The sequence below is a fragment of the Hemicordylus capensis genome, chromosome 4 (genome assembly GCF_027244095.1).
Source record: "Hemicordylus capensis ecotype Gifberg chromosome 4, rHemCap1.1.pri, whole genome shotgun sequence".
Classification (NCBI taxonomy): domain Eukaryota; kingdom Metazoa; phylum Chordata; class Lepidosauria; order Squamata; family Cordylidae; genus Hemicordylus; species Hemicordylus capensis.
Genome location: NC_069660.1, coordinates 13052037 through 13077883, shown reverse-complemented (window position 1 = coordinate 13077883; position 25847 = coordinate 13052037). Strand labels below are relative to the sequence as shown.

General features: G+C 46.8%; 1 protein-coding gene across 1 annotated transcript in view; it reads left to right on the top strand.

Annotated features, from left to right (window-relative positions):
• The window catches only part of NTSR1 (neurotensin receptor 1), a 159994-nt gene extending 136035 nt beyond the window's left edge, over nucleotides 1-23959 (top strand). Inside the window, exons 3-4 of the mRNA XM_053243111.1 lie at nucleotides 19586-19676; nucleotides 22841-23959. Of these exons, the coding sequence (XP_053099086.1) occupies nucleotides 19586-19676; nucleotides 22841-23090 (341 nt within the window). The 3' untranslated portion in view covers nucleotides 23091-23959. The remainder of the gene's footprint in view (nucleotides 1-19585; nucleotides 19677-22840) is intronic.
• The last annotated feature ends 1888 nt before the right edge of the window (nucleotides 23960-25847 follow it).

Genomic DNA, 25847 nt, shown 5'->3' with positions numbered 1-25847 from the left:
GCAATGGTCTAATTTGGTATAAGACAGTTCCCTATGTTACTATGGATTATCAGGTCCATGAGCAACTGGTATTGCATTGTTTGTTTGTTTGTTTTTATTATTTTTCAAATTTGTAGACCGCCCCAAACCTCTGTTTCTGGGTGGTCTACACCAACATAAAAACAGATTAAAAATGAAAACCTTAAAACAATGTAAAGCCACAGTCCAGTTAAAAAACTTGTGTAAAAAAAAAGGTCCTTAGAGACTTTTAAAAGGTTGTCACGGATGGGGAGGCTCTTTTCAGCAGGGAGCACATTCCAGAGTCTCGGGGTGGGACTGGAGAAGGCCTGTCCCTGCACAGCCACCAGACGAGCTGGTGGCAACTGCAGACAAACCTCTCCAGATGATCTCAATGGGCAGTGGATATTTCTCTTAAATACCCAGGACCAAAGCTGTTTAGGGCTTTATAGGTTATAACCAACTCCTTGTGTTTTGCCCAGAAATTTACTGGGAGCCATTGTGGCTCTTTTAGTATAGAGGTAATATGGTCTTTCCAAGATGACCCAGAGACCAACCTGGTTGCCGCATTCTGTACCAACGGCAGTTTCCGGACTACACACAAAGGCAGCCCCAAATAGAGTGCATTGCAGTAGTCAAGTCTGGAGGTTACCAGCATATGTAACACTGTTCTGAGGTTTTTTACCTCAAGAAACAGATGCAGCTGGCGTATCAGTCGGAGCTGATTAATACACAGCTGGCATATCAGCTGAAGCTGACTTAGCATTAAACTGCTAAGTCTTGGCACAGCCCGCCATGGACTTTCAAACCACCCCTTCTTGCTGTGGATAGGCTGGGCAGCGAGAGGGCTTTTCGGTGGAAAAAGACAGAAACATTTGTTGCTTATGAATAGGATGGAGACAACTGCAGGAAAATAATAATTTTCCATTTTAATTTTAGTTCAACATGATACATCTAGCCTTTGATCAAGCTTCCATATTCATTGAAAATTACTTTGCTCTCTCTCTGTATGTCATTACCTATACTTTTTCGTTGAGTTCCTTTTTGACTAATAAATCAAAGAACTATATTTATAAATCCTCATGGCAGACATCTTATTGAGCTACACTTCCTTTAAAAAAAAATAGTTCATAAAAAGCTATCCACAAAATAAGCTGCTTCTTTTTTTTACAAGGCAGGGTTGTTTCCCTCTCTGCTAAGCAAGGACATTTTATCCCTAACAAACCACATTTTTCTTACCTTTGAAGTCTATTTCAGATGGTCCAAAATGTTAGTGCAGATTCAGTGATGAATGAATATAAATTACTTTGCATTCATTGCCTGTCTTCCAAAATTAGCATGTTAGGTTTAGCATGCAATTAAGAAAATCAGCAAGGTATTCTTGAAACTGGGGTTTTTAAAGATTGAAGTAAAAGTAATGCCCTCAACTCAAATTGCAAATGGAATAAAGAAAATGTGCGAGTAGAACAAAGAGACTGCTTCTCCAAGTACACTCAGATTATCTCTGTGATCTGAGTTTTATCAGATTCTGCCTCCACTTTCATTTTTCTAAATCTTTTTTTACAACCTGATCTAAAACTTGCTTTTTCCCCTGATCTAAAACTTGATTTTTTTCCCTTGCTTTTAAATAAAAGCTGAGATTCTGGGAACTCTGGTAGATCCAACAAATGTCATTCTGGAAACAAACATTATAGAAAACTGTATCATTCTACCCTGCAAATTATCATCTCCCTATTTAAGAGCACCTGCAAGCACAGACAACTTTGTGCTGCTCCTTACAGCGCACAGTTGGTCACAAGTTTAGGGGTATACAAAGTTTACCTATGGCCATAGGACAAAGTCCTGCCCTTGGCTTCCCTGCCCATTTTTATTTTTAATTGTGTGTGCCCTAAGCCACGTCCCCTGCATCTGGTGTCAGATGCAGGGGGCATGGCCAATACTGGGGACGGAGCCAGTCTGCCCCCCTGCAGAGTTTGTCCAGTCAGCACGGAGGCAGGGAAAAGAGCTCCAGGCCAGTGATTCAATGAACCGCTGACTGAGGAAACTCTGCAGTGGCTGACTGACCTCATTCCCAGTATTGGCCACGCCCCCTGCACCTGACATCAGATGCAGGGGGTGTGGCTACTGCCCAGGAGAGGGTCAGTTCAGACCCTCTCCCATTCTCCCCAGTCAGTGTTTCATTGGAATGCTCACTGGCTGGGCTTCCCCCACCCCCAGCCCATCCAGCATGTCAATGAAACACTGACTGGGGAAGAGAGGGGTGTACCTCACGCTCCTAGCCAGGAGAGGTGTGGGAGGGGGCAAGGCGGTACCCTGGCCAAAGGCAAGAAGGTGCCTTGGTGACCCCGCTCTAAAGATGCTGGCAGCTGAGAGACGGTCATCCCCCCTTGCTCCATTGTCCCCTCGCCTCTGCACAAGTTGCATCCTGCCTCTGAAGGCACAGGAGATACCAGCATGCAAGGTTACATGATATTGTGTGACTTATTGGTGGGGGCCAGGGTGGCTGCTGTATATGCTGGCTCTGCCTCCCAGCTGCCACTGTTAATGTAGTTCAGAATTTACCCACCTTCCCACCAGTGTTGCCTCTAACAGTGATTCCCAGATGTTGTTGACTATAACTCCCAGAATCCCCAGCTGCAGTAGCTTTTGCTTGGGGATTATGGGAGTTGTACCCAACAATATCTGGGAATCCGTGTTAGAGGGAACACTGCTACCCACCTACCCAATGCTCAGTGCGGGATTAGCTGGTGGCCTATTTGGAGTCAAACAGAAACTTTTTTATCCTCACCCAATGGGCTCTTGTTGGGATTTTTAAAATTTCTTTTTTTTTTTGGCTACTTCTCACTGAGCACCTTAGGAATGGATGACCTTAGACATGGTGGCTTGTAATGATCAAAGCGTGGGGTGGGGCGGGCGGGAATACAAAATGCCTCTAGCTGTGACGAGTCCAGAGTAGGCTGCCACCACTTACTTTTTAATATGAGCAGATTCAACCTTCCAAGAGAATATTCTGGGAGAGTGCAGTGGAAAACCCCTCTCTACAAGAAAGGCTTGAGCTGTCTTAGGCCATCAAGAGCATGTAATTAGGGCAGGACCCAATAAGGAGTTATACTCCATTACAACAACAAAGATTTATTAATAATTGGATGATCGGGAAAACTATAGAGGCATCAACAGTGGCTGCTTGCATTCAAATAAACCCTTCCCCAGGAATTGCAATCCCTGGCAACACTGGCGGACATGCTGCACAGCTCCCCAAGTGTGTTTAGCGCATTGTGGATGCCGCTACATCTCCCTAAAGGGCTTATTGCTAGCTCTCTATGGCCTCATTTATATATTGCCAAAGTGGACAGTTCTGTGTAGATAGATTCCATGTTGCTCCGATAACATTTTTTTAAAAATGAATCATGTGAATTGCATGGATCCCATGGGAAATTCTCCCATAAGTGCCACATCTTTTGATGGTGCCATCCCTGGGACTTCCCATATGATCCACCAATCCTGTGAAAGTCTGTTAATCAGATGTGGCTGGAGCAGTTGTGGGAACTAGCCACAGAGAAGCTGTATCTATCTAGCTTCGGCAAGGTACAGTATGAATCATCCCTACTTCTAAGTATTGTGAGTTTAGCACTTGACAGATTTAAAACTTGAAGGAGCAATTACCACATGCCTCGGTGATGAAAGGATTCATGCTCCTTTTCTTCATCTTCCACTGTTCTTTATTCCCTCGAGTAATTATGCTGATCCAGTTCCCAAAAACATTATCAGCATGTGCCAGTGTATTGAATTGAGCCCATCTGGCAATTCATTAAACATGTTAGTCTGCTTGTGATCAGAGTCCTTCAACTCAGTTGCCAACACCAACCAAGGGAGACAGTTCAAACAGCTTCACAGGGTGGCATTGACTTTCTAAATCCTTCCGCAGATGTCTTACCTCTCTCCACTTTGAAGTACTTGAGTAGCTCACTGTTTCTGCAATAACTCCAGAGAACAGGACCTGATGTCTATTTGATACATACATCAGTCCTTGCCCCCAAGGAACCTACAGTCTGAAATCCAACTGTGGAAAGGAAAATACAGAGGAGAGTGAAAATGAGGGTAGCAAGGGATTAATGTGAGCGTTAGTAGCACGGGTGGTACTGGTGTCCAAAGGTGTCCAATGAACGCTGCCATCTGCCATGTTCATGCACCCAGATTAGGTATGCATGTGTCCCATTTGTTAGCTGGATCACACAGTGCTGATGGGTTCTATGGCTGCTCGCTCAAATGAAGAGAGAACCAATGAACCCACACAAACCAGCTATGAGCAGTGGGGGCAAAGTGCAGTCACGGGGCAGGTGAGCAGCAGGGACAGCGGGCAAGCAATGGGGGCAGGAGGAGCAAGAAGATCAACAGTGTCAACAGTAGCAGGTAAAAATTAAGTTTTAGAAATCAGTTGCATTTTTTTGGTAGCACCTCTGATGCCAGAAAAAGAATTAAAGTGGGGGGTATTGATGTATGTGGAACTAAGAAGGAGAGGTGATGCAGCTGTCAGGAACAATAACAGTGTAACACAGGAGGAAGGTACAGACAGAGGGAGCAGCAACTAGGAAGTTATTTGAAAATTATTTGAAAGCTATCAGAATGATTTGAAAGGCATTGGGCAATGGGCTGATTTTTAAGTGATTTTTTTAAGTTTATGTGTCTTTAAGGTTAGCAGATGACAGTGGATTCATGGTTTGTCATTGAAAATCTAATATGCTAGCAAAGAATCTACACTCAGAACACTTCAGAAAAACAAAACCCATGGGGGTGGTTGGCACCCACTGTGCACTAGACCACCACTCACGCTGGGCCACCCCAGAACCCCACAAGTGGCTTTAAGGTTTTTCTCCATGGGGAAGAATTGAGGTTTCAGGAGCCCCATAGCTGCACTTGGGGGGTGCTGGGTGAGGGTACCACTGGGTGGTACACTGGGTGCCAGAGTGAGGGTACCAACCACCCTCATGGGTTGCTCACCCATGGGGTACTGGGTTTTGTTGTTTCTGAAGTGTTCTGAGTGTAGATTCTTTGGTAGCATATGAGATTTTCAATGACAAACCAAGAATCCACTCTCATTGCTAACCTTAAAGACATGTAAACTTCAAAAATCACTTAAAAATCAGCCCTTTGCCCAATTCCTTTCAAATAATTCTGATAGCTTCCTTGCCCCTCTTGGGCACTATCACCCACCACACTCTGCTCTAGGCCACCCCTTTGCCCCCCTCCCCCCAACGTGAAGCTATACATTTGCTGCAATCCCCATTATTCCCTATGAGGAATTCAAAAATACTTTTTAAATTCACCAATAATCAGAGGAGTGTCCGATTGCCTTGGGGTTTTGTGGATGTTAGTCACCCCTGGGTGCCTACCACCCACCCCACCTTTGTGCCCCTAGGTGCTCCACAATAGGGGATATGGGCTGGTTCGGGTCCCATCATACTGTCAGTATCTGGCCACCTGGCAGGGAAGTTCACAGTATCCAACGGAGCTGCAGAAACAAGATGCGGCTCGGACACGGTTCTTCTTTATCGGGCTTGGCTGCAAGCTGTCGACACGAAAGTTGACAAATGTTGCTTTCCAGCAGTGAATAGAAAGCTGGTGACGTAATTTATAGTACAAGCCGAGAGCTCCCAGCTGGCAAGAATTCAAGGCTTATCAGCCCTCTGCAAGAGGCGTTTACTCCTCCTGATAGTTTCAAGCTGAGTTCTTTGCCTTGTAATACACCTCTGTTGTGAAGTCAGTGGAGGTTGCTTGCATAGCTCCTCTTCTGATTGGCCCGTCACGGTTTCTGCTGTCTCAGGTTGTTGTGCCTGCTCTGAATCATCTGCCTCAGCCGTTTCTTGGAAACTGACACCCAGGCTCTGCCCCTCAGACACCCCAGCATCGGCTGAAAAGTTGACAGCTTCCCCTTCCTCCTCGCTGTCTGAGATCGAGGGCATGACACATACCCTATGAGAAAAATAATTAAAAATAATTCAAATATTCATAAAAAATCATAGGGGTGTCCAAATGCTTCGGGGTTTGGGTGATTTTGGCACCAATGGGTGCTTCACAATAGGGAATAATGGGCTGGTCCGAGTACCATTATACCCTATGAGAGAAAAATAAAAATAAATTTCAAAAATTCATTTAAAAAAAAACTGTACGAGTGTCCGATTGCTTTAGGGTCTGGGTGGCAGGTACCCATGGGTGCCAGATACCACCCCACCCACTTTTTGAGGTTCAAACCAGTTCAAACCTGAGTTCAACTGAGGTGGTTCAGTTTTGGTTTTGCTCGAACCACTCTCCGTTTCGGTTTGAATTCGAAACCGGTTCGAATTCAAAGCGAACTGGAGGGTGGTTCGAGCAAAACCAACACTGAACCACCCCCTCCTGGTTCAAACCCAGTTCAAATTCAAACTGAACCGGGGCAATCCAGTTTTATGCACAGCCCTACAGGCCTTCCCATTTCCCCAGCAGCTCCCAGTAGGTGGCTACATGTGCAGCTCACGTCCAGTCCTCTGGACTGTCCAATTTGCTTTGAATTTTCCAGTCTTTTTTCCTTATTAGGAAAGGCCTACCCACCCAGCAATTGCTCTAAGTGAGGCCTAGTCCTCCCTCGCCTTCCCATAATTACAAGCTCACATATAGTGCAAGGGACTGTTGGTAGCTTGAGCACCTGTACCCCTGTGCGCTCGTAAGCATCACTGATGGGGCTGCACTGCAAGGTGGACCCATTCTATCATAAGAGCTCCGTGCAGACAGTTGTATCATACAACAACTCCCCCCCCCCCAATTTCCAAATGGTGACATGGACCTTATGATAAAGCAGGCCTGTCCTGCTGCACAGCATCATCAGTGGTGCTTATGAGCAGCTGGGGTACGGGTGGTGCTCAAGCCACTCACGTCCAGCCAATGGCAGTAGCAGCAGAGCAGTGATGATGCCCAGCTTTGGAAGCACAAAACTTTGGGAGCTCTGCGGATGGGCTGTTCGCTGACTCGGAAGCAGCAAGCCCGCATCCCTCTTGGATGGGTAGCTCTCTGCACAGTATGTCAGCCAGCGAAATTAATGGAAGCTGCATGACAGAATTCTAATGGGTTTTCCATGAAATAAATGTCCAGAGGATTGTGGCAAAGAAAACCTAATCGTGTGTGTGTGTCTACCCGCCCACCAGTAATTGCACGTCTCATTCAGTTTTCAAAACTCTAATAGCAGAGTGATTGCATGGAATGTCTCAAAACTACCATAAACATGTTACTAACTGATTATTCATCTCCTGAATCACAGCAACAACTTAAAATATGTAGAGCGAAAGCTTTGTTGATTGCAGAGAAACTTATTAACTGCATTAGAGGTCCCAAACAAGCTTTCGGAGTCCAAATCCCCCCCCAAGCCACCCCACTTCTCTCCCAAGCCACCACATTGCGGTCGTCTGTGGAGGTCCGTCTCCAGTTGCTGCCAGTTCGTCTGGTGGCCACACGGAGATGGGGCCTTCTTGGTTGCTGCCCCGGCACTATGGAATGCCCTCCCTATCGAGATACACTCCTCCCCATCTCTGACAATTTTAAAAAAATATTTAAAAACCCATCTTTTTACTCAGGCTTTTTCAGCTTCTTGATAATTTATAGGTTTTAATTCTGTGATTGAGTTTTCAATTGTTAGTTTTTATTTGTTTTCATCTGTTTTTATATGTGTTTTTAACTGCTTATATCATTGTGACCCGCCCAGAGACGTGGGTTTGGGGCGGTATACAAGTGTGACAAACAAACAAACATGTACTTGACATCTAGAGCTGCCACCAATATTTGAAAAACCTGGCATACAAGTCAGATATGGCACCATAATTCCATGTGACTGGCCAGTGGCATTTTGTTGCCTGAAGAGAAACACCAAATGGCACCCCTCCTATATACAGGAACATAGGGAGCTGCCTTATACTGAGTAGACCATTGGTCCACCCACCTCAGTATTGTCTACACCAGTGGTTCTCCAGATGCTGCTGAACTACAATTCCCATCATCAACCCCAACTATAATTTGTTGTGGCTGAGGATGATGGGAGTTGTAGTTCAGCAACATCTGGAGGCCCCAGGTTGGGAAGGGAACCCCTGGTCTACACTGACTGGTAGCAGCTTCTCCAAGGTTTCAAGCAGGAGTCTTTCCCAGCCCTACCTTGGAAACGCCAGAAATTGAACCTGGGATCTTCTGCATGCAATGCAAACGCTCTAACACTGAGCTACGGCTCTTTTTTCTATTTATTCTAAAAGCATACCCATGGTTTCTTCCTTCTTTTAAACCTCTCCCTTCTTTTTCTATTAGAAAGAAAAGAGGAAAGCAACATGGTGCCAGTTCACCTTCCTTCTTCAGGCCATCTGGGGTGGGTGCTGGGTGGGCTGCTGCCCCTGAGAACTAGCCCTTAGTTGACCCTCTGAAGCAACCCACTGTGCCCTACTTCACAGTGGGGCCAGCCCTGTGGTTCCATCACCTCTAAATCCCAGTTCAGAAATGTTACCAGCCATTGTAAAACCTGTCGTAGTTTCTGATCACATGTGAACAGGCATTCTACATTCTTGCCATATATGTCTTCTTGTGGCATTTTAATCTTTTTGTGTCAAACTGTCTGTATTCATCTGATATTTGTACCCTTTCCTGCAGAACCATCTTAATGTTTGCAGGTGGAGCATGCAGCATGCAGGGTTTAAAAAAAAACCCAAAAAAACCCATGATGGAGTATGACCATGAACCAAACATTAACAATTACATCCAAGGCTTTTGGATGTAGGGAGCAGCTGGAAACGCTGAAGAATTCTCAAAGAATTCTTATGGAGGAGAGGTCTATATGGCTACTAGTCTGGTGGCTATGGGCCGCCTCCTGCCTCAGAGGCAAGATTTCTCTAAATACCAGTTGCTGGGGAGCAACAGCAGGAGAGAAGGCATGCCCTCACCTCTTGCCTGTGGGATTTCCAGAGGCATCTGGTGGGCCACTATGTTAAACAGTTTGTTGGACTAGATGGCCCTTGGGCCTGATCCAGCAGGGCTGTTTTCATGTTCTTAACCCTGGTCAGACTGGCTAAACTTCACTAGACTAAACTACAAACAGACAAGTAAATTTGTTCATAGAGGTCTGCTGCTTAGGACTCAGAAAACTAAACTGGATTTGGCCAGTTTTGCATTTGAGTTACTCTGGCTTCTGTTCCACATGGGGGTGATGCAGCTAGTGCAATATCCAAGCAGCCCAATAGATCAAGTTTCCATTTTCATGTGGATAGCTGGGAGGAGGAGATATAGCATAATACAGAAAATGTTTTCATAAATAGAGCTTAATATGCCCTTTGAGCATCCCTTGTTCTGTATATATGAACATTTGAGCAATGTTCGCTGGATGAGAAAGCAGAAAAGAGGTATTTGTTACAGGCACAAGCATTCTGGCCAATGTAAGTTTCACATCCACACCATAAAATGATCCAAGTAAGAATTGCTTTAAGCCACATGTGTGAAAATGCCCTAAGAGAATGGATGAGGGAAGAGATCAGCCTGGCTCTGCCCTTCTTCCAGGCTCAGTACTGTCTGCACAAACTGGCAGCAACTTCTTCAAAGTTGCAGGCAGGAATCTCTCTAAGCCCTGTCTTGGAGATGCTGCCAGGGAGGGAACTTGGAACATAGATACTCTTCCCAGAGCGGCTGCATCCCCTGAGGGGAATATCTTACAGTGCTCACACATAAATTCTCCCATTCAAATGCAACCAGGGCAGACCCTGCTTAGCTAAGGGGACAAATCATGCTTGCTACCACAAGACCAGCTTTCCTCCAGCCCCAGTGCTGGAGAGAATAGGCAGTTGCACAAACAGTGCTACCACAGTTTTCCCCATTGATTGATGATTGATTGATTGATTGATTGTGGTCCAAGATCATAAAGCAGTTTATCCCATTTGTAACTGGGAGAAAATGCAGTAATACTGCTTGCACAACTGCCCATTCCCCTTAGAAGACCACAGCAGCCCCAATGCAGTACACCGTGGCTCTGTACCACTATGCATCATGAATTGGTGTCTCTCAGCAGCGGAGGTAGAGCCATGCCTTCTCTGGGAAAGACAGTTTTAAGGAATGGAAGTAAGAATACTTTTTTAATTAATCAAATTGACTTTTGATTAATCTGAGCATAGAATTGGTACAAGGTTGCCTGGTTAGTTTAGTGGTTGAGAAGGAGAATTGAACATAGATTCTTTTCCCGCTGCTCTGAAGATGGTGGTGTGGCCATGCTCAGATTTCTACAGATTGGTAGCTTAGGAATCTAACATTCTATTATTTCCTTGTGAGTCCCCAGCTGTGGCTGGCCTCCAACACCCATCACCCTATTGTCCATCTCAGCAGAGCATGATGGGAGCCACACCTGGGGACCCTAGCTTGAGAATTCAAGCTTGAGGGACTCCCACCTCACCTCACCTCGAGCCTCCTACCTCTCCTCACCTTGCCTTGCCTCCAGTCTCACCTAGCCTCTGGCTAGGCTGGAGGTGAAGTGAGGCAAGAGGCTGGAGGATCAAGGTGAGGCTGGAGGGGAGGGGAGGCTGGAGGGGAGGGGAGGCTGGAGGTGCATCCAGCCTAGCCTCAAGCCTCCAGTCTCACCTCAAGCCTCCTGCCTTGCCACGCCTACAACCTATCGCTGTGCCTCACCTCACCTCCAGCCTCTCACCTTGCCTACAGCCTCATCTCCAACCTTGCCTACTGTCACACCCTCGCTCTCAGATAGCAAGGAGGAAGGGGATGCTGAGAGCCCTTCAGTTGATGCAGGGGTGCCTAAGGGGCAGAGCCTGACTGTCGGTTCCCAAGGTACAGCTGAGGCAGGTCTGGTTGATGTCTTAGAGCAGGCACAGCAGTCTGAGGCAGCAGAGACAAGGACTGACAAACTGGAGGATGATCTGTGCAAGCAACCCCCATTGACTCCACAGCAGAGACGGGTCACAAGGCGGCAGGCACAGCTAGAATCAATCAGGAGAAGTCAGCGCCTCTTGCAGAGGGCTGATAAGGCTTGAATTCCTGCCAGCTGAGAGTTATCAAAGCATGTCTACAGCTTGCAGTTAGCTGCTGGAAGGCAACATATGTCATCCCTGGTGTTGACAGCTTTCAGCCTGAGAGAGAGAGAGAGAGAGAGAGAGAGAGAGAGAGAGAGAGAGAGAGAGAGAGAGAGAGAGAGAGAGAGATTTTTCCAAGCCGTGTTTCGCTTCTGCTACCCAGTTTGGTCTTTTGTGAACTATCATCCTAGACTTCCCTACTGGGTGGCCAGATTACTAACACCTACAGCCTCCTGCATCACCCACCTGGCCTCGTCTCCAGCCTCACATTGCCTCTAGCCTAGACTCGCTTCACCTCCAGCCTGAATTTTCCTTGCCTCAAGCCTTCAATCTAGCCTTGCCTCCAGCTTCCACACATGCCTCCCCCCTCACCTCACCTCACCTCCAGCTTCCTGCCTCCTGCCTTCTGCCTCTTTTCACCATGCTTCTCCTGCCTCGCCTTTGCTCACCTCACCTCGAACCTTCTGTCTCACCTTGCCTGCAGCCTCCCACCTCATCTCAAGCCTCCCGCCTCATTTAGCCTCCAGTCTCTGACCTTCCTAGCCTGCCTTACCTCCACCTCCAGCAACCCAGTTCACCTCACCCCAAGGCTCCCACCTTGCTTCACCTTCAGTCTAACCTCACACCTTTTGCCTCCTCACCTACCTCATGCATCCCCTCAAGCCTCCCACTTTGCCTTGCCTCAAACTTTCCACCTCACTTCCAGCCTCCAGCCTCCAAACTTGCCTTTAGCCTAGCCCCACCTTCTTCCTCACATCCAGACTCACCTCAAGCATCTCACCACTTTGCTTGAGCCTCCTGCCTAGCCTGGCCTGGCCTCCAGCCTATCCTTGCCTCACCTCACTCACCTCTAGGCTCGCATCACCTCCCACCTAGCCTTGCCTCACCTCCAGCCTTGCCTCCTGCCTCACCTTGCCTCCAGCCTCCCACCGCCTCACCTAGCCTTGCCTCAAAGTGAGGTGAGGTGGGAGGCAGGAGGCACTAGGCAAGGCAGGAGTCCCTCAAGCTTGGGACCCCAGTTGTGCCTCCCATCATGCCCTGCCACAATGGATGATAAGATGATGGGTGTTGGAATCCAGCCACTGCTGGGGACCCACAGGGAAATAATATAATTTTAGAGTCTTAAGGTACCAATCTGTTTGTATAAATCTGAGCATGGCCACACCACCATCATCAGGGCAGTGAGAAAACAACACATGTCCAATTCTCCTTCTCAACCACTAAACTAACCAGGCAACCTTGTGTCAATCCCATGCTCGTATTAATAAAAAATCAAATAGATTAAACTATATATATTCTTTCTTCCATACCTTAAAACAATTGTATTTTTCAGAGAAGGCATGACTCTACCTCCCCTGCTAAGACACACTAATTCCTGATGCTAAGCTGGTAACTGCTAATAACTGATTTGCAAAAAGGTTGAGATTAACTTTTCATTTGCAAATGAAGCCACAGTGTGAGAATTATTCTGAGAACTTTCTAAGAATAGTTGGAAGTACAACAGAATATTCTTGGAATTTCCCACTTCACATGTTTGCCATGAGAATCATTCAAATATACTTTGTGGCATATTCATCCCAAATCAAGCTGAAACAGCAGGAGTTCCTCTGAAAGATGTTTGCAGCTGTCCAATCTGATAGACAGCAGCATTCTTTAAAACAAAGATTTACAACTTTCAGGACCAAGGAGAGCATTTAGTACACATGCAGGTTTCCAGCTCACCATTGATAACACTGCATACAATTTTAAAATAGACCAAGATGTCATTGTCTATGTCTGCAAATCAAAACACAGAAATACAAGAAATGGGAAAAATGGGAAGAAATGGAACAAGCAGGCATTTGAAAATAACAATCCTTAACATCTGTAGAGTGCTTTTGAGTGTTCAAAGCACATCACAAGTGTTATCTTGTGCTAATCTTTACAATGGTGATTAAGACAGATGAGTATTATTATCCCTGTATTGTAGATGGGCATGAGACTGAAAACCATTTAGCTCAACCAGCACTGGAGAGGCAGGATATAAACTAGAGGTTTAGTTCAGTCTCTTACCCATTACAACACACATATATTTATTATGTGTTTGTTCATTAATTATATGGCACCACCAATCTGCACAGTGCTTTGCAGCACAAGAGGTCAGGTCCCTGCCCCAAAGGACATGCAAACTATAAACTGACACAGAGGAGACAATAGAAGAAGGGGAGAATAGAAGCAGCAGAGGTAAGTGAGGGAAGAATACACAAGTATTTCAACTGGATCTAGTACCTACTAGACCCACTGGCTGACATAATGCACAATGGTACACCAGCCTAGTAATATTGCATGCATGCAAGTTATGCCAGTTGCACCAATGACATTACTCAAGAGCAAGCCCATTGGAAACAATGGGTTTACCCTTGGGCAACATCATTTGCACAATTTTAACTTTTGGATAACATGTGCAATTTGCAAGCACGCAATTTGCAAGCACGCAATAAAGAAGCCTTCCCTGGACCCCTTAGCAATGGATAGTTACAGGCCAATTTCCAATCTCCCTTGGTGGGGCAAGGTGATTGAGAGGGTGGTGGCCGACCAGCTCCAGGCAGTCTTGGAGGAAATTGATTATCTAGAATCTAGACCCATTTCAAACTGGCTTCAGAGATGGCTATGGGGTTGAGACAGCCTTGGTCGGCCTGATGGATGACCTTTGCCAGGGAATTGACAGAGGGAGTGTGACTCTGCTTGTTCTTCTGGATCTCTCAGTGGTGTTCGATACCATCGACCATGGTATCCTTCTGGATCACCTGAGGGAGTTGGGGATAGGGGGCACTGCCTTGCAGTGGTTCCATTCCTATCTCTCAGGTAGATTCCAGATGATGGAGCTTGGTGACAGTTGCTCCTCAAAACAGGTGTTGTTATAAGGAGTCCCTCAGGGCTCCATTCTGTCACCAATGCTTTTTAACGTCTGCATGAAACCGCTGGGTGAGGTCATCAGGAGGTTTGGTGCTGGATGTTATCAGTATGCTGATGACACCCAAATCTATTTCTCCTTTTCATCTTCAGGAAATGGCACTTGTTCTCTAAGTGCCTGCCTACAGGTAGTAATGGGCTGGATGAGGGATAACAAATTGAAGCTGAATCCAAGCAAGACGGAGGTGCTCATTGTGTGGGCTCAGAATCTGAGGGATGTGTTAGATCTTCCAGTGCTGGATGGGGTTACACTCCCCCAGAAGGAGCAGGTGCACAGCTTGGGAGTACTGCCGGACCCAGGCCTCACCCTGGTATCTCAGGTGGAGGCCATGGCCAGGAGTGCTTTCTATCAGCTTCGGCTGATTCGACGGCTGTGCCCATTCCTTGAAGAGGATGACCTCAAAACAGTGGTGCAGCAGCTGGTAACCTCCCGGCTTGACTACTGCAATGCACTCTACGTGGGGCCTCCTTTGTACGTAGTCCGGAAACTTCAGTTAGTTCAGAATGCAGCAGCCAGATTGGTCTCTGGGGCAACCCAGAGAGACCATATTTTTCCAGTTTTGAAACAGTTACACTGGCTGCCAATATGTTTCCGGGCAAAATACAAAGTGCTGGTTATTACCTTTAAAGCCCTGAACGGCTTGGGTCCGAAATATTTTAGAGAGCGCCTTCTTCTACATGATCCCCACCGCACATTAAGGTCATCTGAGGAGGTCCATCTCCAGTTACCACCGGTTCGATTGGTGGCAACTCAGAGGCGGGCCTTCTCTGTAGCTACTCCCCAGCTGTGGAATGCACTCCTAGCAGAAATTCGCTATCTTAATTCCTTACTGACCTTCTAGAGAGCCCTTAAAACCCAACTGTTTGGCCTGGCCTTTCAGGGTTTTTAATCAGTTTTAATTGCTTTAATGCTAACCTGGTTTTCAGGGTTTCAGTTGTTCTGATAATTTAATTGTTTTTTAAAGATGTTTTAATTGTTAATTGGGGTTCATATTTATATTTCTGTTTTAATTGTTGTTGGTTTCAGTTGGTTTTAATTGTAAACCGCCCTGAGCCAAAAAATCAAATGAATGAATGAATGAATGAATGATTAGCCTGATGTATCATTGTGCAGTATCTAAGACAGTTACAGTGAGGTATTCTCAGATACAAGTTTTCTGTGTTTGTCTTTCAATTTGGGTTGAGTTTTCTTGTTATTGCTTTTGGGGGGTGATTGTTTTATGAAGGGATATTGCTTCCCTAGAGTCTTGCATCACTTGGCTCTGAAAAATCTACCTAGAACCTCACCCAAGGCTGAGGGCTGTGACTTCTTCCACAGCCAACATTTTCAATATATTGCAGAAGTTGTTCAAATAGCTTGTTGCCTCACAATGAGACTGCTGCTCCCAGTGCAATGAAAAATTAAAAGATCCGGTTCTGAAATGGATTTCTCTGCAGATGCTGCCTTCTCCCAGGTCAAGCAATATAGGTTTCCCAAAGACTGATCCAATCTTCCGCTTCAACAAAGCAAATGTTTTCCTGCCATGGAATGGCGGAGCCTCCGGCATGAAGCACTATCAGAGGCAAGCGGTGGGGGGTCGGGAGCAGTGATCCTAAAGAAAAGCAGACAGAGCGAGAGCAAAAGCAAAAGGCTGCTCAGTGGCTTCATTTACTGGCAACACACAAATGGCTGGTAAAGCAACCAAGCCAGTCCGCTACTGCCTATAGCATCCAAATCCATAGCATCTCTGTAGAAAATGTGCCTTACTGTTCTGTTATCGGGATCAGAAAGACCCCAATTCATTGAAGGAAAAACATCATCTATTTGGCCACTGAATATATTTATCACAATTTATTTGTATCCCTTTCTCGGAGGAACTCAGGATGGCGTAGGTGAGATTATCCTATTTTGACCTCCTTTTTGAGGGAGAATAGGCTGAAGGATAGAGATGTGTTCAAGTTAAGGGTGTGTGTCCATCAGGGCTTGCTCTGTGCCCTTACCCGGGTATCCACCATAGAGCCCAGTCAAGCCTCAGAGGAAAGGGCAGGGGGTTGGCAGCACCCATGACTTCATTTGGCTCGTTCTGCCAAGGGCTGGCCCCTCATCGGGGGTCTACAGCCTACTCTTCGCCACCACTGCCCCTCATCATCCACTGACTGCTTCTGCTTCACAAGCCAGGCATTACAGCCCCTGCCCCGTCTCTTCCCATTTCCTCCCCCATAGCTATGAAGGATTCCAAATCATCCCTTTCCCCTCTTTTCCCCTGTCCATTGTCCTCCCTCAATCCTGGCTCCTCTCCCCCAACAATCCCGCCTCCCTTAGCTGGGTCATGCTCACTGGAGGATTAACACATAGGCAAGAGAGGCACTTGCCTATGGTGGCAAATTTTGAGAGGCGACAAATTTTCACGGGGGGTCGGTGGCAAGTTAAATATATTTTTTAACCTTTTAAAATCGTTGCTGCACAGCGGGAATGGTGGCAGAGATGGGGGTGGCCAATGGGGGGCACTCCAGTGGCACTGGTGGCAGTGAGGGGGGGAGGCAGTGGCAAGAGCTCCTCTGTGGGCCCGCCTACTGCCCAAATGACAGGTCAGGCCATTTTGGGGCTCTCTGTACAGCGTGTGCACACACAGAGGCCCAAAATGGGCCGAAAATGGGCCAACCTGGCATTTGGGTGGCAGGTGGGCCCATGGAAGGAGCTCTTGCCACCGACTCCACCACCATCATGGATGGTGGCGGAGACGGCAGAGAAAGCTCCTTCCATGGACTTGCCTGCAGCCCAAATAACAGGCCTGGCCATTTTCGGCCCATTTCAGGCCTCTGTGCACACATGCGTGTGCACAGAGAGCCCCAAAATGGGCCAAAAATTGCCCAACCTGTCATTTGGGCAGCAGGTGGGCCCACGGAGGAGCTCTTGCCACTGCCTCAGTCTTCCCCACCTCAGTCTCCCCTCACCACCACCAGGGCTGCTCCACCACCACCCCTCTGCCACCATCCTGGCCACACCGCTGCCATCCCACCAGTGGTTTTAGGTGTTTTTTAAAAAGATATCTCACATACACACACACACACACACACACACTTTGTCAAAGCCCTCAAGCTGATGGGGCAAATCTGTTTTGCCTACAGGGGGCTAAAAGCTTAATCTGCCCCAGTCATGATACTAAAATTGTCAACAGTTGCCATGCCACCCGGCCCACTGGGCTGGCTTCTACAATCCGGCCACCCACTCTGGCCCTGCCCATCCTGAGGATGCCACCTGCCCCGCCCGACCTCCTGTTTGACTTCCCTCCTGGCCCCTACATGCTCCCGTTTTCTCCCTCTCCTTCGGGGTAAGCTGGGATGGCTTGTATATAAATGCATGGATGTTTTGCCTCTCCTCAAACTGACCAAGCACATTTGAAAGACTTATCCACAAAAGTGCATACAGTATGCTGTTTTATATGGAATAATGTGTGGTCCCAGGCTATTGCTCTTCTTTGTTCTGCATTCAAAGTGCTTGATATTTCACATAAGTTGGGGTAATCATCATAATTACCCATGAAAGGCTAGCTATTGCACAGATGTCAAACATTTGCCCACTGATCCTAGTTCAAAGAATTGATCAAGCCATTGCTTAGTAAGTCTAATTCAAAACATTTGGTTAGCTGTTGTACCTGACTTCAGTACCAGGCATGACTTTACAACACAGGTCAGGGCGGAGCCACCATTCTATGGATGTGGTCCAAAAAACCCAGCCACCACTCCCTATGGAGCCGAACCATCTGCCCCTTGTGTCTGACATCCGATGCTGGCAGTGTGACCATATGCAAGGGAAGGGCTGTGCGGCCCCATGCACAAGGGGCTTCACCAGAGTTTCCTGCCTGGCTGGGAGCACCTTTCCCTGCTTCGAAAGGCTGAATTAGCTGGAAACTCAGTGCGCCTTGCGAACAGGGCCACATGGCCCCATTTCTGCAGATGGCCATGCCACCGGCATCTGACAACAGATGCAGGGTGTGTGGCTGGGGCACCTAGGGGCTGCCACTGGTGGGTTTGCACCCACACCACCACTGGCTTCCTACAGTACATGCCTGCATCTGGTACAGCAGGTTGCTGTTTTCTTTTCTTTCTTTCTAACCAAGCTTCAGAAACTATTCAGAAATCTCCTGCCATAGTCAGGACACTTATCCACAGCAGCAAATATGCAGTGTTCGTTCTCAGAAAATAAAATTGCAGATCTTTGTTACATGCAGTAGTTAAGTGAGGCCCGTTTTGTATTTGAGCACACATAGTGGCCGGGTTGTCCTTTGCAGGATCGGAGCGAGGCTGGCGGCAGCCTGTGTGTGGCTGCTGCTGTGGCCCCCTGATGTCAGACGCAGAGCCCGGCTAGCCACACCCCCACATCTGATGTCATACATGGGGCATGGTCTCCTTTCCAAATGGGGCCACATAGCCCCGTTTGGAAAGGAGATCAGCCCCGCGCAGTGTTGGGCAGCGTGGGCCGGAGTGACTCTCCCTACCTTAAAGAGAGATGCAGCGTGGGACGATCTCTCTCCCAAATGGGGCCAGGCGGCCCTGCTTGGGAGGTAGATCAATCAGCCCCACTGCGTTGGCAGCGAGACCAGGAGTGTTTCTCACTCCCCTTAAGGCAGGAAGAGTCACTCCAGCCCACGCTGCCCAACGCAGCGTGGCCCATCTCCTTTCTAAATGGGGCCATGCAGCCCTGTTTGGAGACCAAAATAATGCCCCCACATCTGACGTCAGACACAGGGGCTATGTCTGGGGCCGCACTCGCGGCCCCTGATTGGTGGCGGCCCGGATTCTTTGAACCCGTTCACCCAATGGTGGCTCCGCCCCTGGGCCTTTGTTAGAAACGGAAACTTCTTTGTTGAGCTCCATTGCTTTGGAATGCCCCTTTTTGATTACTCATATTGCCCCCTCCCTGTTGTCTTTCTGAAGGCAATAAAGATCTTTCTTTTCCAAGGAGCCTTTAAACTGACAGGTTGCTCAATCTTGCTTCTGCTGTTTGTTTTCAGTACTGATATTTGAACCTTTTTGCGGGGGATCATTATACCTTTTTAAGGTTAATATACTCTTGTTTGACCATCATTTGCATAATTTTCACATTTGCTCAATTGTCACAGTCTCACTGCTTGAATGCACACAATGTTATTGGAGACATACCCTTGTGCAGTATGTCAGCCACTATTTTTTGCTCTGTGTGTCTTTTGGACTTTTTAATTGTGCCGTTAGCCATCTTGGGGGCCTCAGCTCAAAATGAAAGGTTGGACAAAAATATTTTAATAAATAAAATGTTTGTCTTTTCCTATGCCTGTCTTTTCTTTCCAACATGCTCCTCCTTCATGAGCTCTTTCCTGTTCATTTATTTTCATTGTTTTACTATGGATAACTAAGAATAGACTCTTTTTTTTCCCCTGCTAGAACTTATTCTGTAGCCATGATAGCAGACAGTTGAGCCCATTTTCACGCCAGTGGTGGGGGTACTGATGCTGATTAACATAATGCAGGGTTTCACTCATCACTTGTCTTGCAATTTGGCAAGAGTACAGACCACTCGAGAGATCAATGTGTCTTTTTGTCCACTGCAGGAGCTGTTGTGATTGCCTTTGTGGTCTGCTGGCTTCCATATCATGTGCGGAGACTGATGTATTGCTATCTGTCAGAAGATCAGTGGTCAGAGTGAGTCACTTGATTCTGAATGCTAATTGCAGATATGTTTAAGCAAACCGCAATGCCAACAAACCAGCCTTCTCCCCCCATAGCCGACCCTCGGCCGTATGGAAAAAGACAGCAGACGAGGGAAGATTTTATTATCCAGACCCCAATGCTGCTGCTATCACTGCTACTATGAAAATTTATATTCCACTTTTCAGCAAACGTTCCCAAAGCGGTTTACTCAGAGGAATATATATATATATATATATATATATATATATATATATATATATATATATATATATGCCTGCCTGTCCCCAAAGGGCTCACAATCTAAAAGGAAACACAAGACAGACACCATCAATAGCCACTGGAGGGATGCTGTGCTGGGGTTGGATAGGGCCAGTTGCTCTCCTCCTGCTCAATAAAGAGAATCACCACTTTTAAAAGGTGCCTCTTTGCTCAGTTAGTAGAGGAGCAAACTCAGTGCTGACTTTGAGTTCAGGGAATCTCATAGTCCCCAGATCTGTCAGGCCTAGAGTCTAAAGGAGAAGTCCCCAAGAATCTTTCTGAAGAAAACAACTCAGCAGACACTGAACCCGGGACTAGCAGCTCAGGTGAGGCATCTGCCTGGGTTCATCCACCATCCAACACTGTTTGTTCTCAAATGAAGGATATGAACATATAAAGCTGCTTTCTGCCAAGTCAGACCACTGAGCCTAGTATCGTATACTCTGGCTGGCAGTGACTCTCCAGGATTTGAGTCCTAAAACCTGAGATCCTTTTTACCAGAGATACCAAAGACTGAACACAGGACCTTCTGTACACCAACAGGTGCTGTGCCACTGAGCTGTAGTTCCTATTATGGATGCCTGTAGGCATAGGAGGAGAGCTGGTCTTGTGGTAGCAAGCATGAATGGCCCCCTTTGCTAAGCATGGTCTGCCCTGGTTTGCATTTGAATGGGAGCACTGTAAGATATTCCCCTCAGGGAATGGGGCCACTCTGGAAAGATCACCTGCATACTTACATGCAGAAGGTTCCCAGTTCCCTCCCTGGCATCTCCAAGATAGGGCTGAGAGAGAGAGTCCTGCCTGCAACCTCGGAGAAGCCACTGTCTGTCTGTGTAGACAATACTGAGCTAGATGGACCAGTAGTCCTACTTGGTATAAGGCAGCTTCCTATGGCATATGTAGATGACCCATGACCCAGTAGATTTTGTTGGGCTCAGGGGTGTAACTATAATAGGGCAAGGGGAGACAGTTGTCTGGGAGCCCACTGCCTTGGGGGGCCCCCCCAGAGGCAAGTCACATGACTGATTCCCCCAGTCGCACACCCGCCTGGGCTTCCTTCTGTTGTATTCATCCTCCTAAATTGATGTGAGTGTTAAAACCTGGAGCTACCAAAACAGAAGGTCTTTCTCTAGTACCATTAAATGACTTGCATCGGCCACAATTTACAAAACCTTTAAAAAAATAATTTAGGATGATGTTCTATTGTGGCGCATGCGTGCGCACGTGTGTGTGTGTGTGCGCGCACACACACACACACACACACACACACACACATTACTATGCTTTTTGTTACCACTATTCAGCCTCATATAAGATTTATTTACTTCATGAGCTGAGCTTCAGTGAGCGGGGGTGGGGGGGCATTTTAAAATCTTGTCTCTGGACCCACTGCAACCTTACTACGCCCCTGGTTGAGCTCCATCCACAAGTCACCAGGTTCCACCTTCCTTGTTGCAGTCTTGAACATAGTGACTGAAACCCAGAATAAATTACTCTTCAGTAGTCCTACTGGCTGACATGATACACAAGTGTATAAGGCAGGCCTGCTCAACTTCAGCCCTCCTGCAGCTGTTGGCCTACAGTTCCCATAATCCCTGGCTATTGGCTGCTGTGGCTGAGGATTATGGGAGTTGTAGTCCAAAAACAGCTGGGGAGCCTAAGTTGAGCAGGCCTGGTATAAGGGATGGCTTGTGGAGCCTCTGCTGCAGAGATGGAAACAGTGGTGAGGGTGGAGAGATCAGGTGGCAGATCTCCAAGCATTACTGCACTTCCCCCCATTTGTGGCAATGGCAAGAAACACACTATTCAAGCATTATCGCCCTTTCCCGAGTCTCACTGCTGCTTCCATTTCTGCAGCAGCAGTGTCTCTGCAAATCGCTTAAGCACTGTGCATCATCATAACTCAGAGCACCATCCCTTTAAACTCCATGAATTTTCCCTTAAGAAGCAGGGCTCTGGTAGCTATTAGACTCTGCCTACAGTTATAACTGCTCTGTTGGACTTTAAACTTCATTGGATTAACATCTGCCTTCAGTGGGAGCTCTCTCAGGTCCTACAGACCATGACCACCTACAACCTACTTCAGCTGCCACATGCTTTCCACTGAAGATCATTTCCAGGCCATGTTTAGTGCCCCGCAGGCTCACATTCCAGTTGGAATAGGTAAAGAGACTGGAGAAGGCTCTGGTTGATGTTTGCTGGAGGCTGCTGTCTCAAGTTAAAACAGGATCAAAGCCACTAAGGTGGGTGAAATCCCTCAACCAGATGGGTCCAGAGGCAATTAGCATCATCCAAGGCAGGTTGCCAAGGTGGCAGCAAATGAGTAGATGGACCAGAGGCAAGCAATGTGGTCCAAGACAGGCAAACAGTCAGTTTCCTGAATCAGCAGCTACTGTGAAAGAGGCAGGTGGAGAGCTCAGTCAATCATGGGACTGGATCAGATTATACATCCCCCTTAATCTAGTCCATTATGGAGAGTAGCAAGGAGCCATAGCTCCTCCTCACCTAACTGCTCCATCATTACTATGTGTACTCTCAGGGACAAGAGTTCTGAATGCCACCTAATCACCTAATTAGCACACTACTTTTAATTAAGCTATGTGATTAGATGGCATTTTGATATGCCATCCCCCATATATATGTGAGATGACAGAAGACAGGTCAGCATGCTGGACGGGTGTGAAGGAGCTTTGTGCACTTGCTTCTCTCCACATAATGGGCCATATCAGGGGAGACAAATCATCTGATCTGACTTATGGTCATCTGACCAATCTAGAAGACAGGTCCTGGGGCTTTATAGAGCTAGGTGTTATGGCTGATGCTTCCTGTTATTCTGCCCTCCACAACTGTTCCTGCTCCTTTGAGAGTGACTTCCTCTTCCTCTTTTCTTCTTTCAGCTTCCTCTTTGACTTCTACCACTACTTCTACATGCTTACAAACATCCTCTTCTACGTCAGTTCAGCCATCAACCCAATCTTGTACAACCTGGTGTCTGCCAACTTCCGTCAAATCTTTCTCTCAACACTCTTGTTTGTGTGCCTGCCCTGGAGAAAGAAGAAGAAGAGAACCAAGTTCAACAGGAAGTCCAACAGTATCTCTAGCAACCATACCTTCTCCAGCCAAGTCACCCGAGAAACCACGTATTGAAACTTGGGCATTGCCAGGGAAGGAAAGAACAAGTGTCCCAATTCAAACAGAATTGGAATTTGTGAAGAGGGCTGTACTGCTTCTATACATGGCCTCCAAATTCACCATAGCATGAATGTGTTTTGCTGGCTGTCATACATTGGAACGAGTATGTATTCGTTCTGCTGGTTAACTTTGGGGTATGTTCATGCATTGGCCTTTGCCTCTTGTGAGTAATGTCTCCATGTTTTGTGATTTTGGTCTGGCATACGCATCCCCATGATATCATCCAGGAAGCCATCTCATTTGAGGAGTCAATGTTGGTCAAGCCTGAATGCCTCTTGTATCGCAGCCCATCAATTTTTCAGTTTAGAAGTGCCATGGGAACATTGAAACTCTTGATCAACTGTTCTGGTGATCATAGGATGTTATCATGATATAGAGGCTGGGTAGGTGGTAGTGTAGGGGCTTTTTTTGTAATGAGAAGGTGGGGGGGTTGAGGGTAGGGGGAAGGGATACCTTATCAATAGGTCTTTCTAGAAAGAGGAATGTAAACCATTCAATAAAGAAGGGCATGCAATACTCAGGGAATGAGGTTGTTATTGTATTTTTGGAATTAGGTCTGAATCTGGGTTCTGTGCAGAGTGTTTTCAGTTCCAGTTTGGCTGTCCTTCAGTACATAAGGGAGAGTGCTTTGGTACGCCCATGGTGTCGTCTTGTGTTCAGCTTTGAAAAACAACATCTCATGGTGCTTGGCCCAGAGGACTTTTCATTTTGGATGTGCCTGACATGGCAGCACCACACTCCTAGATCAAAGCCTCCACTCAGAGCCTTTACATGGAATAGCTATCATATTGGCAAAAGCAAGAATTGGCTAAATCACAAGATGCCTGGGGTTGTGGGGGGAGGGAGAGGGGGAGGGAGAGAGAGAGAGAGAGAGAATTTTAACTTGAAATTGATTCTAACTTTTGTGTACTGTTGAAATTTACCTGTTGAGAAGAGATGCATTCAATATTGATTATTGATTAGTGATCAACTTTTGCAGCTATGTCATCTACTACCGAGTAAAACATTGTATGTGCCAACATTATGCTAGGTGCTATACCAAACAGAAGCATGGAAATGATTTGAAAGCTTTCAATCTACAGATGACAAAGAAGAAGAGGTGGGATGAGAAGTTAGAAAATTACGGCTGGAAGGTATAGAGCTGGTAGGCAGATTGCAGTGGAAAGGTAGAAACTATTTAGCTGAAGATTTGGGGGCAGAAGTGGTACAATGGACAGAAGGTTTGTTGATTCCACCTAGATAACACAACCCTTACATTTTTATTTATTAAATTTTATCCCACATTTCTTCTGGGCTTACTTGGCCATCCCCAGTCAAGTAGGCTGGATTAGGTTGATGGATAATCCCTATTCAGATATTACGCATGTGTGCACAGGTGTACAAACCTGTTTTGTACACACAGTTTTGTGTCAGTGGTTGTACCTGTGTTTATTTTAAAAGTGAACTTGGCTACATGTCCCTCAAATGCATAGTATAGATAAGAAGTGTACTATGGTGCACTTGTTGAACATAAATGTGCGAATAACGATTACTGCATGCAGATCTGTATGTGTGTACACTGTACACAGGTTGTGTGGATGTGAGGCACACCGCCTATAGAGATGGAGCAACTTGTGGAGCTGCTGTGGAGAACAAGGCGATGACACTCCCAGCGATGGCACTCACCACAATTTCCCCATTCCTTACAATGGGAAGAAATGCAGTAACATTGGGAGCACTACTGCCTGGTCTCTACAGCAGCAGCAAGCAGTAGCAGTAACACAGTCCCCGTGTCTGCAGCAGCCATTCCTCAAGTCACCTCTGAGATCACAAGCTGGCAGAGTTGTTTGAGAAAATTATACACAAGGCAAAGCCGAATTAGCAAAACCTTTATTAAGGGAAATCGAAAACAAGGGATACGTGGGCATTCCCACATAGCAGATGTGCATGCGAGTCAACCCACATGTCAAAACATTGATTTCCTAAAATTTAGCACTTTTTGCTAATAAAAACCTTAACCACTAAAAAAAAAAAAACAAAGCAATTCCATGCACTTGACTACTCATGGGACTCTCAAGTGTGACTGAGCCTGGAGATGGGGAAATCAGACCCAAGACTGGGCCCAGGAACCTGGAGGGAGCGGCCCATGGGAAGGTCCAGATCCGGTACTCCAGGAGGGGCTCTTACTGACTTTCTAGGATGGGGTATGTATATGAAGGCAGGCAGAGGATCCTGATTTGGTTCACTGTAACGAAGGGTGTTCTTAGATTAGTAGACCCGGGCCAAGCAGTTCAGGAAGATCCAACACACTCTTGACCTCACGCCAGCCTGCCAGTTGGAGCAGCAGCCTTCTCATGAGAGGGCCAGTCCACTGGAGAAAAGCATTCAACTCTCCATTAGACTACACTCTCATGAGGTAAACCTTCCAACTATAGGGGGCCCCACTGATGTGGGGCTCCCAGTACCTCTGGTTAACAATAGAACTCATACTCCATACCTTCCCCCTTTCCACCCAACCCTTCCAGACTTCCAAGGAGTCTGGGCCGCTCCAGGTGTCTGAAGGGCTTCAGGCAAGTAGACTCTCATGGCTCCGTGGCTTCCTTGTGTTCTCTGTTTCCCAAGATTTTCTCTTCTCATAATTTCTTTGAACACTCCACTTAGTTATCCTTAGTGTATAGCAAGCACAGCTGGAGAATGAGAAGGCAACATGTGTTTTTGCCAGCCTCTTTTCTA